The sequence below is a fragment of the Eulemur rufifrons genome, chromosome 1 (genome assembly GCF_041146395.1).
Source record: "Eulemur rufifrons isolate Redbay chromosome 1, OSU_ERuf_1, whole genome shotgun sequence".
NCBI classification, from domain to species: domain Eukaryota; kingdom Metazoa; phylum Chordata; class Mammalia; order Primates; family Lemuridae; genus Eulemur; species Eulemur rufifrons.
Genome location: NC_090983.1, coordinates 8191759 through 8205520, shown reverse-complemented (window position 1 = coordinate 8205520; position 13762 = coordinate 8191759). Strand labels below are relative to the sequence as shown.

Sequence of the window (13762 nt, the reverse complement as noted above, 5' to 3'; positions counted from 1 at the left end):
AATGAGTGAGCGAGCGAGTGAGTAAGCGCGAGCGGCCAAGGAACCCCGACCGTCCCCCAAGCCGGAGCTGCGCGCCCGGCAGGGGTCAGTGCGGCCCGCGGGCGGGAAGGGGGCGCAGGCGCGGCGGGCGCCGAGGCCTCCCGCGGGGGGCGGGGGCGGGGAGGGCTGGGGGTGGGGTTAGAGAGAGGGACGCCAGCAGGGTCCAAACTTCCGGTGCCTGCAGCGCTCAGAGCGGCGGTTGCACGGAGAGAGGCTGCACCGGCGAAGGCTGCACCGGCAGAGGCTGCGGGGCTGACGCGCAGGCAGGCGCAGCCATGGTGAAGATCAGTTTCCAGCCCGCCGTGGCCGGCATCAAGGGCGACAAGGCCGACAAGGCTTCGGCGTCGGCCGCGGCCCCGGCGCCTGCCCCGGCCGCCGAGATTCTGCTGACGCCGGCTAGGGTGAGAGGGGCGGGGGGCGAGGTACCGAGGCGCATTGGGACCCTCCCCGAGCCTAGAGCGGAGACAGAGTGGGAAGCCTCGAATGGGTCGTCCACCCCAAAGTGGGGAGGGTGCTTGGGTCCTGTCCTAAAGCGGCGGCCGAAAACATAAGTCCGAAGAGTGGGAGGGGGTCCGTCGCTGGTTCTCAGGTGGGGAAGTGTTCAAGGTCTCTTCCAAAAGTGGAGGGGACCCTAGGCGCCTGGCCCCAAAATGGGGGTCGCAGGCTGGTCCGAAGAAGTTCGGGGAATGTTGGTGGGGGGTATGCGACTGGTTCCAATCCAGGGGGAAAAGCCGCGAGTCGAGTCCCCAGGTGGGGGATGGGAGCAGGGTTAGACGTAGTTTCCCCAAAATAGGGCGGTGGGACCTGATTGGCTGGGGAATTGGGGGGGGGTCTGGTACCAACGGAGGAGGGGGCATTGATTTCGTCCTAAATGGGGGACTGCGGAGGTGAGGGGGGAGGGGCGGAGGATGTGCTACTGGCCAGCGCTGGAATTGACGGACCAGAAAGTGATGAAATGGAAATCATCCTGAACCGGCCCGGTGCCTCTGGGGGTCGGGGGTCCAAGCCCGGGCTCCCTCATCCCATCCCACGCCCTGCCGTCTGGACCTCCCTGCTCCCTGTCCTCCCTCCACTCCCGGCCCTCCTTCTGGGCTGTCCCCAGCTCCCCACACCGCGTAGAGAGAGGGCTCCCCGCTCCCAGTGCCCTCCGCATCCCGGGTCTCTCGGGGCTCTGCGCGCCCCACCCCCTCCGGCGTCCTCCTCCTCCTCTGGCCGGGGGAGAGGAGGCATTTCCGCCGTGGAAAACCGTCTGAGCTGCGTGGAGTGTGTTGGAGAAGGGCCGGCAGGGGGCAGGACGCGTGGCGGGCAGGGAGGGGAGGGAGGGCTGGTCCAGCCACGCTTTATTGTGTCCTGGCAAAGGTGTCTACGCAGTCCCTGGCGGTCTTGGGGCGCACCAACCCCCGCCCCCCTCCATCGAGGCGGGACTAAGAAAGTCTTTTTCCACTCGCCTGCCTCTTCCCGCTGCAAGCTTCTGAAGAGTCTTCCTCTTCGCCTAGCGCCCTCCCCAAGTCTTGCCCGGGGTATTAAGGGTTCTGCAGACGACCTGGGCCCTAGAAGAGGGGGCGCTGGAGAGGGGCCTCAGAGATGAGTGTCAGCTGGGCAGAGACCCTGAGTGAGGAATGCCAGGGCCTGGGCGAGCTCCCCTGCCGTTGTGCAGTGGTCACTGTAGCGAGCACCCAGGCCGGATTGGGGGGTTGCTGTGCACCCCACCAGAGCAGCTCTACCTTCACCTGAAGCACAGATGGTTGACATTTGAAGACGGTAGTCTAGTTTGCAAACGGCTCTTCAAGCCTCCTTTACCAAAGGGAAGCTGCCTCCACTGGGCCTGGGGAGGAGGCGGCAGCGTTCTTGGCCATTTCTTCTAGCTGCTTCTCCCGAGAGATTTGGGGAGGAGCGGGGGCCAGGCCAGACAGTGGGAGGATGTCATTCCAACTTCATCAGAAGGTCCACCAAATTTTGCAGGAGCGGCACATTCTCCGGCCGCAACCTGCTGATGGCACTGGGCAGGACAGGGGCGCCCGGCATAGCCCCCCGTCAGTTAGTGACGTCCAGCTTCTGGCTTTTAATGGGGCTCAAATCCAGCGTCCTCTGTCCCCCCTCACCCAGCATGAAATGGAAATATCAACATCTTCCTGTGCTGTTTGTAATGGCCTTGAGCCTGCTGAGTGCCTCCTCCCCCAAGCCTTGTTAGTTGGGCAGGGTCACCCCCCCACCCAATTGGCAAGGGGGACACAAGCAGGAGCAGGAATTAAAATCTCGGCACCTTTACAATGGAGTGGCGTGTTGGTAAACTCAGAGCTTCCTGCGGCCCTGAGCTGGTGTGAAGACGATGCGTGTTGGCTCTGCCTCTCACCTGCTAGATTTGGAGCCTTGGAAGATAGTTCACTTCTGCCAGCCTCCTGTTGCCCCACCTGGCCAACGCACACATCTCCCCCTCCCCCAGTGCCTGGCATGGAGCCAGCCTTCCCCTCCTACCTAAGGGGGAGGGGCAGGGATGGGGGGAGTGGCCGCTGCTCTGAGGCCAGGCAGACAGGGAGGCCCGGCGAGCTGCTTTCCCCAGGAAAGCTTGTTAGGTCTCTTCTGTCTGGGGGTAACCCTACAAGCCTCCTTGGTGTCTGAACTGGACTCAAAAACAAGATTGAAACCATGATCCCTGGAAGGAGCAGTTGATGCACAGAGGGGTGTGTGAGTGCTCTGGGCAATTGACCTGTGACGTGCATCTGCAGCAGCACCCTCGCAGCAGCCACGACTGCCCCTGCTTCTGAGCAGAAACTGAAACACAAGGAGGATTTTTGTCCCCAGAACTGAGGCTGGAAGGAAGTGGCTCAGTGGGCTGGGGGAGGGGGTGGGGGCGGGGGCCCAGCTGGGCCTGCAGCTGCCCAGCCTCAGCCTCCGATGGTGCTTTGATTCTGAGGCAATGAGCCTGCGCCCACGGGGGCTGGTGCCTGGCCGGCTTGCAAAGTGGGCTGGGCATGAAACACCCCAGCGGCACCGGCTGGACCCCCTTCCCCTTTGGAGGCCCACTGTGGGCCCTGCCCCTCTCAGCCCTCCCTGCCTCTTTACGAGCCCCGCTGTGCCTGCGTTTGTATATACACACACACACACACACACACATATACACTCACGCACGCACGCAGGTGTAGGCATGTACAGACTCACAGGCTGGGGGCTGCAAGGGGCGAGAAACATGTTAAATACAGTTATTTTCTTACCTCTGTAATTTTCTCCTTGACATTTGCCTTTGATTAATGACTGTGTCCCCCCTCCCCCAGCCCGCATACCTGGGGATCAGATTTCACTTTCCGCATGTGTCCTGGGCTGCAGGCCCTTGGCAGGAGGAGCTGGGTCTCCCGGAGCCTTGGGTGTTGGAGGAGGGTCTCCAGCCAGGAAAGCCGGTCTGGCCAGCCTGGGGTCCTCCTGCCCCAGTGCCCCATGTCCATTGGCTGGGAGTGCCAGGCCTCAAGGGCCTCGAGAAGTGGTGGCCCTGCTCTGTGGGCAGTGGGGACTTTCAGGGCTGCCACCCACTCCTGGTCTGCCCAGAGGACTTCCGTGTCTGGGCAGGCACCACAGTGGCTTTTCTGCTTTCCCTCCCTGCTTCCCTCTCACTCCCTCTTTTCTGTTCTCTTCCTTCCACTGTCCTTGCACGTTTCAGGGCTGTCATGTCAGCAGACTGCCAGAAGGATGAGTTTCTTAGTGAGAAAAAAATGTTTACGGTAAAATCACAGCACAGCCCTGCTACCCCCTTATCCCCACCCCCAGCCTCTCCAAGTTCCCTCTCTCCGTGAGAGTGTGAGAGCTCTTCCAGCAGCACGACCTTCTGAGCCTTTGTTCCCTGGAGACGCCTTGACTGTTAGGACAAGAGAGAAGAGAATTCGCCTCGCCCAGCCAGGCCATGAGCACTCTGCACAAATGCTGCCCGGCCACAGTCTGGAGGGGAGGGGAGGGCAGTGTTGTCCCCTGACCCTGTTGGCTTGTGCCCAGGTGATATCTATACTTCTGGACCACTGGGCTCTGTGTGCTCACGTGGACAGTGGCATTTGCCCTCTCCTCTCTCCCCCTAGCTCGGCCTCTGTGTGTGTCTGTCCTGCACACACCCACGGGCCGGTGCCTCTATAGTCTGGGGCCTGGGAAAGAGCTGCTGAGAAGCATGAGTGATGTGGGGGAGGAGAGAGGTGACCCCCATCCCCCCAGCCCTCCTCCTGGGCCTGCGGGGAGTGCAGTTCTGGCTGCTGGCCTCCTCCAAGCAGCCTGCAATCTGCAATCCTAGTTAATCCGCTCGCAGTCCGTTTGGATGTCGTTACTGAGGGACTGGAGCTGGGGAGCTTTCCCCTCAAGCCATGAGGGTCTGCGAGCTAATGCTGCAGTTGGCTGGTTTCCCCCTGTTTTGGCCCTGGCCTTGCTAAATCGCTTAATGAGCACCACTGCGGGCCTCGGTGCAGCCGGCAGGCGGAGGCCCACGCCCCTCTCTGTCCCTGGATGTCTGGCTCACATGTCCCACACCAGTGCACAAGGAGGTACTTTGCTCAGAGGGCCCTGTTGCCTTGGAAACATGCAATATTATTCTGCTTTCTAAATGGGAGCCCCCCCCAGTGCCTGGCTGTCAGTAACTGCTCTGTGCGGGGAGCAGCATTTTTCTGGGTCTCCAGCATGACAGCTGAAGCAGCTGGGGGGCTGTCTCAGGAAGGCGGGCCACTTGGCCAGGGATCCCAAAGGGCAAGGGCCTGGCCTGGGCTGCCTGATGCCCTACCATCCCCCAAGAGATGTGATAACCCTGAGGTCACAGGCTGCCTCGAGGGCCAAGGAAGACAGCAAGGGTTCCAGGGCTCTGGAACTTGAGCCTTGGTTTGATTGTGTGGTGTTGGGCCCAGTGGGCAAAGGCAGCTCCTTCCCCTTCCTCCGTCCCTGTCCTCTCTGACCTCTCCCACCCTCCCTCTGTGGGGCCTCTGCCCGGCCGTGACCCAGCCAGAGCTCCGCACCAGGGGCAAGGCCGCTGTGAGCTAGGGCACCTCACCTCATCAGTGAATTCGATTTGTGGGGCAGGCCCCTGGGCTCTTCCATGTGGTGCATTGACTTTTTTCTTTTCTGTCTTTCTGTTTTTTAGCAATTCTCACAAGCTAGCTTCTCTGGTTTTCCAGAATGCAGGAGCAAAAGCATGGCCACAGCGCAGCCTCAACAGCTGGCTACGGTGGCAGCTCTAAAAGGAAAAGCTCGGCTGATAAAGATCTGCTATTTTTATCTAGCACTTTATCCTTTACAAAGGGCTTTCAGCCTCTCTGTCTCTTTTAATCCCAGCAAAACCCCTGTCCGAGATCGAATGTTCACATTTTCCTGGGAGACCTGAGGAGGATGGTTGCGGTGCCCCTGCAGGGGGCCAGTGGGCAGCCCCACTGGGCCCTAATCAGTCTGGGCCCTGGTGTGTGTTGTGTCCCGTGGGCAGGATTTCAGGCTGGTGTGGGCAGCCTGGCTTGTCTCGGGGTCAGCCCCCTTTCCTTACGACCCACCATGACCGCTGGAGGGGCAGAGAGGCGCCACTTGCCCTGGCTGCCTCGTTGGCAGGAGCCCCGGGGTGGGTCGTTCCCTGTGAGTTGCTGGCAGAACTCGGCTGTGGTGTCACCACATCTCATGCTGCCCCGGGGAGCCCGTTGGAAAGTCAAAGCTGTTTCTGAGGGCCCTGTGCCCCAGTCATGTGTACCACTCACTGATGACCTTGGTTAATGTCCCCAGGGTGCTGAGGTGGTGCCAGTCAGGTGGGTGGTCCCCATGATCTCGGGACCCCAGCAGCAGGGCCAAGGTGGGGAGAGGCCCCAGGCCTATGGATGGACCAGGCAGTGGGGGGCAGTGGTATGACCTCCCACACCTGCCATGTGGGCCTCCTGGGGGGCAGACTGGGGTTTGGGGGTGCAGGAGGGGCCAGAACTCCATCCTGTGGTGCAGGTGCTGGGGCCACCTGGTCTGCTCGTGCATGTGCCCAGTGAGGGGGAGGGCACATTCTGTTTTATGTCCTTTCCCTGGGGCTGGGGGCTGGGGAGGGTGCCAAGCAGGGAGGGATCAGACCCTGTGATGGGGCTCCCCTCCCCTCCCCCAGGCCCTCCCCCGCCCTGGTGCTCCCAGGCAGCAAGGAGGGGAGAAGGGACCTGCGGGGCACAGCAGGCCCCACCCCACCAGGGCAGGCCCTGAGCTGTAACCAACTATGTCCCCACCCTCCCACCACCCCCTGCAGGGGGAAGGGAGAGAGGAAACATGGCACAACCCCAGAATGACTGTGGATGCACCTGAGACGTCTGAGTCTGACCTGCTCATTTTAAAGATAGGGAAACCGAGGCCCAGAGAGTCATAAGCAGGGAGAGCCAGAAGGGGCTCCTGTGCTGGAGCCCCCGCTGCCCCTACACTGGCTCTGCTTCTTGAAGTCGAGGGGTGGTCCATGGGGACTGACCTCGAACCTCACCCTCGGCCGTATCTGGACACTGTGGAGGGGACTGAACAGTGGACACTGGAGGCAGGTGCAGAGCCCGGGCTTTTGCAGCATCTCCAAGGTTAAGGAGGGCCTGGGGGCGACAGGGAGGACAGACAGAAAGGTGACCATGGCCCCCCATCTGGCTCTCAGTCCGGGGCTCCAGGTAAAGCCATTTTATGGGGTTTTATGCCCACACAACTTCATCTGCTGGGATGGCCGGGACTTGGCAGCCCTGCAGCTAAGATCCTGAGCCCGAGTCCGGCTCCCAGAGCAGGTTTTTTCCAGGAGCCGCCTGGCCAGCCCTCCCTGATGGCCACGTCTCCCTCCTGGCAGGAGCTCCCTGGCTTGTGGGAGCTCCCGTGCTTCGCCCCGGAGACTCCATTTCTGACAGCCTGCTTGACGCTGCTGGCCAGGGCCTGTGTGGGGCCAGCGTGGATTACAGGCCCAGGGCTGCCTGGCCGGGGACAAGCACCTGTGCTCAGACCCTCTGGGCCTCCCAGAGCCCCTGTCCCAGAAGTCAGCGGCTGCTGCCTGCCATGGCCTCCTTGGTGCAGTCCAGCAGCCTCCACACGCTCCCAGTCTGTCCCGTGCACTCCAGCTTCCAAGGGGATCTTGTCCCTCCCCAGCTCAAAAGCCTTCCATGGCTCTCCACTGCCCGGGGCAGTGGCCCCAGCCTGCCTGGTGCAGCCCAATTCCGGTAGATTCCTGGGTCTGTGCAATCACTAAGGCCACGTCAGTGTAGCCGCCACCTCAGGTTTGAAAGAATATACAGTGGTCACAGCTGGTGTGATGAAAGAGACCGAGAGTGCAGATAATTCAGAATGTGCCTGCTTAATCCCAGCGGGTCACTTTAGGTGGCTTTGAGGTGGGTCTTGGTTCCCCTCTAGATGACAGGAGACTGAGAGACTCTGGTGAGGCCTCCGCCCCTTCCAGGTACGTCTCCTTCCCTCGCCCTCTGGGGCCCCCAGCTGACCCCACACTGTTGCCCACAGGAGGAGCAGCCCCCCTGCCACCGCTCCAAGAAGGGGAGCTCAGTGGGCGGCGTGTGCTACCTGTCGATGGGCATGGTCGTGCTGCTCATGGGCCTGGTGTTCGCCTCGGTCTACATCTACAGATACTTCTTCCTTGCTCAGGTGAGAGCCCGGTGGGGAGGAGAGGCCTCAGAGAAGGGTCACCGGTGTTCTGCAGTGGGTGGGACAGCAGAAGCCCTGGGCAAGCCCAGGGGACCAGCATCCTCCCTCCTGCCCAGGGCCTCATTGGGCCCGGGCCTGCCCCACCCTCGGCCGCTTGTTCTGGGCAGCCCAGCATGGATCCAGGTGACAGCACTGGGGTCCCTCTCGCAGTGTCACCCTGGGGAATCACACTAGAAACTCAGATCCAGCTGAAATTGGAACTCTGATCCCCTCAGACCTCAGACCCTGTGCCTGCAGGTCATGTTTTAAGGCCAACCTAATTCTAATTCCACCCATGCGTGGACATCCCCAGACAAGAAGCGGGGGGGGGGGGGGGGGGGGCGGGGTGTGGTCTCCACGGCGGGGAGGGTGGACCTGAGAAAGGCTTGGCCTCTGGGCCCAGCCAGACCTGGCAGGGAGGGAGTGTCACCAAGTTCTCGGAACTGAGGGTGGGTAAATTAAAAGTAAGTCAAAGGGATAAATGCAAGTGCAACTAACCAGGAATCTCAGGGTGACAAAAAGGCTTGGACTTTTGAGTTGTTTATGACCCAAGTGACTTCCAACCCCTAAGCATTTAACTGTTGTCACCCAGTTTTTCCACGATGGAAATTGCTGAAGAGTTTGTGTTCCTTGGGGCTTTCCCCTCGAAACCCCAGCTCCCTCACCTGCCAGCTTCCCTTTTCATTCAGCCCCCTGCCCCCCCACCCCAACCCCTGCCGTGGCCCGCTGCCTGCGTGTTCCAGGTTCTCACTCTCCCGTGGGGACCCCCTCCCAGGCCTTTCCGTCTGGCCCCACCCTTGCACCTGCTCTGGCACCTCCTGGTCTCTGTTCCCAGCCCCCGCTCCTGCCCTCCTGCAATTGCTTACCCCGCCCCAGTGGGCACCTCAGAGCAGCCTCTGGGTCTGCGCCCTGGGACAGTGTTTGGGGTGTCCCGCCACAGCAGGGCCCAGCCCTGGAGCCTGCGTCCCTTGGGCTGTCATCCCTGGGCAGCCCTCCAGAACTCGCTCCCAGGACAGCGTGCACTGAACAGAAGGAGGGTTCTGCTGATCACAGGCCAGCCGTCCCGTGCACGGATCCACAGCAGCCCCCGGGGACGTGAGAGTGGGCACACTGAACCTACTGATGGAATGACTAGGCTGGCCCGTCACGCGGGCAGTGGACACAGTGTCTGTCAAGGTGTCTCAGGCCAGGGGGCCAGGAAGAGTGAAGGGACTTGTCTGGGGAGGCTGGCTATGGAGTGGCCGTGGTGGTGGCACCAGAATCTCACGGTGCTGCCTCCTCCCCTCCCTCTTCGTGCCCCTCCAGGTCTGCAGGCCCAGCTGCCCTTCCGTTGGTGAGGCTGGGAAGTGCCTTGTCCAAGGCTCAGCTCACCTCTCTCCTGGCAGGCCCAGGCTCTGACCTGACTCCCTGAATTTCTCAGTTTCTCCATCTGTGAAATGGGTCTCAGTCCCCACCCTTCTCCTTCCCCAGGCCTCGGGGCATGACGTGGATGGGTAGGTGGCAGTGGCAGTGGCAGTGCCGAGTGTGCTGCGTGACCAGTCTGTGTGTGTCTCTCTCTCCCTCCCGCCCTCCCTGCCTTGCTCAGCTGGCCCGAGATAACTTCTTCCGCTGCGGGGTGCTCTACGAGGACTCCCTGTCCTCCCAAGTCCGCACTCAGATGGAGCTGGAGGAGGACGTGAAGATCTACCTCGAAGAGAACTATGAGCGCATCAATGTCCCTGTGCCCCAGTTTGGCGGCGGTGACCCTGCAGACATCATCCACGACTTCCAGCGGGTGAGCCAGGGGCCCAGGGCAAGGGCGCAGGCGTGAAAAGAGCATCCTCCGGGTACATGCTGCACAACAAAATGTATAGCAGGTGTCGGGGGCAGGTTCACCAGGGTTTTGTCATACAGGTGACACAGGTCTCGTCGAGTGTGAACTGGCCGTGGCTGGTTTTCCCGTCGGCCGCTTGCCGGCTGCAGACTCTGGCCATCGTGCCGGGGCACATGTTCCTTGTTTCTGTTCACATGTTGTTGGGGTGTAGCACACCCACGGTCAAGAGCATCAAGTGTACCGCTTAGCAGATTCTGCAGAGGTATCTCATCGTGTAATGCCAGCCAGATCAAGATCTGGAACATTGCTGGCACTCTAGAAGTTTCCCTTGTGCCCTTCCCAGTCAGTAACCAACCCCAACCCAGAAGGGACCATCTCACACTCTGTCACCTGTGACTGTTTAGAGGCCAGTGAGACGCAGGCTCCCAGCCTTCTTTCCCCAGCACTTACTAAAGCTTCGTAGGGGTTTTTCATATCAGTTCTTCTCTCTGTGCCCTGGGTGTTCTCCCAGCAGAAGCGCGCAGAGGGCCTGGGTTGCAGCATCTCTTGCCGAGGTCCAGGCTGTCCCCAGGGATGGCTGGACCTCACAGGTTGGATAAAATGCACAGTAGGTGCATTACTGTGGTCCCAAAACTTCAGCTCTGTAAACCCACGAGAAGAGGCTTTGTAACAACAGAGGCATTGAACAGACAGTTGCCGCTTTCATCTATTATGTGGCCCCTCCTACAAACACAGGATAGGAGAGGAGCGGGAAAGGGAGCGCCCACCCAGGTGTTCAGGAATCTGGGGTGCACACTCCTGGAGGCGCAGGGCCTGGGAAAGGCTGACGTGGTCCCTTTGTCCTGCTCAGGGTCTGACCGCCTACCACGACATCTCCCTGGACAAGTGCTACGTCATCGAGCTCAACACCACCACCGTGCTGCCCCCACGCAACTTCTGGGAGCTCCTCATGAACGTGAAGGTGCGCGGCGCTGGGGCTGGGGGTCTCTGCAGTGTCTTGTCCCTCCCTGTGGCAGCTGGGCCTGGGGTGCAGAGGTTCCTAAGGCAGGGCTGGGGGAGCCGGGGATGCTACTGGCAGATGGGCCCTGTAGCCAGATGGGTCTCGCCTCTGCTGTCCCCGGCTTCCATGTCCCCAAAGTCAGCACCTGTCCCTTTCTTTTCTCCCACTTGTGGAGAGCCCCGAGACCAGCTGCCTTAGCGATCAAAGCCGTGCCCTGGGTTGGTGAGGAGCGCTTCCCCCAGGGTGGGAGGCCAGACTTAGGCACGCACTGTAGCTCCGGGCAGCATAGTCACAGACATTGGGCACAAGCAGGAAGTGGCTGGGGACATCAGAAGGCCAGCCGAGGGGCCTCTGGATGAGGGAGGTGGGCGTGTGTGGGTGGGCATTTCAGGCGAGGGGTCGGAACACAGCCCTGGGGGCTGACCTGGTGTTGCGGCTACTCCCTTTGCAGAGAGGGACCTATCTCCCACAGACGTACATCATCCAGGAGGAGATGGTGGTCACGGAGCACGTCAGTGACAAGGAGGCCCTGGGCTCCTTCATCTACCACCTGTGCAACGGGAAGGACACCTACCGGCTGCGGCGCCGGGCTACCCGGAGGCGTGAGTGGCCAGCTCCACCCACTTATGGCCCCTGCCCTGGGCCCCAAACCACAGCCATCCTTGAGCAGGGCCTGGCCCAGCGGTCAGAGAGCTCAGATAGCAGCAGCAGTAACAGCTAGTGTTAATCAAGCACTTACTATGTGCTGGGCGCTGCTCTACACTCTAGGTCCTTCCAAAAGAGTGTAAGTTATCATTGTTAGTCATCATCATTCTTGCTGCCCCTTTAAAGATGAGGAAACTGGGACACAGAGAGGTTAACTAACACCCCTGAGGACACACAGCGGGGAGGTGTCTTCTAAGCTGTCCCCACTTCACCGAGCTGCTTTGGGTGAATCTGAGTGTCACTTCCTGGGCCTCTTCCTCCTGCTCAGGCTCTGAGGCTGGTGGTCCTTGTGTCCCAGCCAGTCTGGGCCGGGACACAGGCCTCACTGGGATGTTTCTGTTTCCTCCCAGGGATCAGCAAGCGTGAGGCCAAGAACTGCAACGCCATCCGCCACTTTGAGAACACCTTCGTGGTGGAGACGCTCATCTGCGGGGTGGTGTGAGGCGCCCCCCTCCCGCCCCGGCCCCTGCCCTCTTCCTTTCTCCTTTCTGGTCTCTTCTGGCCCTCCTCCTTCCCCTTGCTTAGCTTGTACTTTGGTCGCCTTTCTGTAGATGTGACATGTCTCACCTTTCCAGCCCTGTCAGCTTCCCTGTACCAGAGCTGTGACCTCTCGCGGCCCCCGCCTCTGCTGACCTCCCAGTGGCGGGGAGGGAGGGGCGCCCCAGAGGGTGTCTGTGCCCCACCACCTGGAAGTCGGGTCCCTGGGCCCAGGCCCACAGCTGTGCGGGCAGCCCAGGGGCAGGGCTGGATGGGCAGCCAGGCCTGGGCGAGGTGGGGGAGGGCTGGGAGGAGTGGCTTGGGCTTCAGAGACACCCGCACACTTGGGAAAGTCCCAGAAAGCTTTTCCTCAGATGGCACACTTCCCCCGCTGTCCCTATTCCTAGGCGTGGGCTTGGCCTAAGGATGGGGGTGTGCCAGGGATGGACCCACCAGAGCACAAGGGAGGGTGGCTGTCCTGGGGGCTCCCGGGACACCTGTCAGTGCCTTCAGCCCACCAGCAGGAGCCTGGACTTGGGGGGTGGGGAAGAGTCTGTCAAGCACAATCGTTCTCTGAGTGGAACCAAAGAAGCAAGGAGCTGGGGCCCCCGGCCCTGGCCCCCCAGGAGCACAATCGGGGTCCCCACGGCTAGGCCAGAGCAGCGGGGTGCCGCGGAGGAGCAGCAGGTGGAGATGAGCTGTGGGTTCTGCTGAGTGGGTGGGGCTCATCGCTGGCTCCCGGCGCGGAGCTGCGTGAAGACGACATGGAAGGAGAGGGAAGAGCCACCTGGTACTTGCACACCCCGCCGCCGCCTCTTCTGAAATTCCATCCCCCTCTGCTTGGGGGAGTGCATCGTTTTTCCTTTTCCTTCTCACTTTTGCATGTTTTTACTGATTATTCGATATGCTAACCGTTCTCAGCCCTGAGCCGTGAAGAGAGGGGGGGCTTCCACCCCTCCTCCACTCAGACTTAGGTGCTCTCTGGAGACGAAACTCTTAAATGCTTTGTATATTTTCTCAATTAGATCTCTTTTCAGAAGTGTCTGTAGAATAATAAAAGTCTTTTACTTCTGACTTTGACTTCAGCGTGGCAGGGTCGGGCAAGGGGAGGTGAGCGTAGGCTGGGGCACCGGCTGGGCTGGGGGTGCTCTGGGGCAGGGAGTGGTGGAGGTGGACCTTGGGGGCAGCAGGCGGGGAGAAGCCAGCTGACCTTGACATCTGGCCCCTACGGAGGTGAGCTGACTCCTGGGCCCTGTCTGCCTCATTCTCTCCTTCCGTCCTCACGACCATTCTGAGCTCGGCGAGGAGGGAGGAGAGGGTTGGGAGAGCTTACCAACTCCCCCAAGGTCGTGCTGCTTTTAAGTACCTATAAACCACTCTGTTATGTTCTGCATGGCAGATGACATCATTATTGCATGCCCTTAATCACAAGGACGGTGTCGTATTCTCCACAATGTCTGGGCAGTTTGTAACCATTCTTAGTGGATCTGAACTGTTTGGCATGGTAGTCACAGGGGCACATTCCTCCAGAGAATTCTGGAAGTGGTGAGAAAGCTCGCCAGAGCCTTGCCTGAGTTGTCCCCAGAGGCAGGACCTGTACCCTGCCTTGGGGACCAGGATGGGTACCTGCACACTTGTTGCTGTTCAGTCTCAGTACCCAGTGAGGGACATAAAAGACTCCACTTGGTGCAGACACTCCTTGTTCTTGAATCCAAAGGCAATCTTGCAGAGACATCAGGTTTTTTTACATTCTCTAATCTAAATGCAGTGCAATCACAAAATGGCACCCGGATTTATTTTTTAACTTGATACAATCAGTTCTTTGGGAAAAGTAAACATGGAGAATAGCCAGGTAAATATCAAAAAGGGTAAAGAGCAGCCCTCCCAATATTAAGCGCTATAAACTACAATAATGGAGTTCAGTATAACAAAGGAATAGGGCAGTGTGACACCATGGAGGGCCAGGACATCCACCTGATACACTCAGAAGTTTAACGTGATCAGAGGGGTATTTCCAGTTAGGGGGGAAGGTGGATTATTTTTAATGGAATAACTGGCTAGCTATTTTGGCAAAAAATTAACCTAGATCCTACTTCCCTGTA

The 13762-nt window shown here is 60.1% G+C and overlaps 1 protein-coding gene across 3 annotated transcripts; it reads left to right on the top strand.

Moving 5' to 3' along the window:
• The first annotated feature begins 249 nt into the window (after positions 1-249).
• ITM2C (integral membrane protein 2C) lies at positions 250-12141 on the top strand. Of its 3 annotated transcripts, none has more exons than XM_069466331.1 (6): positions 250-380; positions 7486-7626; positions 9251-9439; positions 10329-10439; positions 10930-11080; positions 11534-12141. In XM_069466331.1, the coding sequence occupies exons 1-6, from the start codon at positions 315-317 to the stop codon at positions 11623-11625; spliced, it is 750 nt and encodes a 249-aa protein (XP_069322432.1). In that variant the 5' UTR covers positions 250-314; the 3' UTR covers positions 11626-12141. The 3 variants fall into 3 exon arrangements, with proteins under 3 accessions (XP_069322432.1, XP_069322425.1, XP_069322441.1); XM_069466324.1 differs by having other exon boundaries at positions 250-440; XM_069466340.1 differs by lacking the exon at positions 7486-7626 and having other exon boundaries at positions 250-440.
• The last annotated feature ends 1621 nt before the right edge of the window (positions 12142-13762 follow it).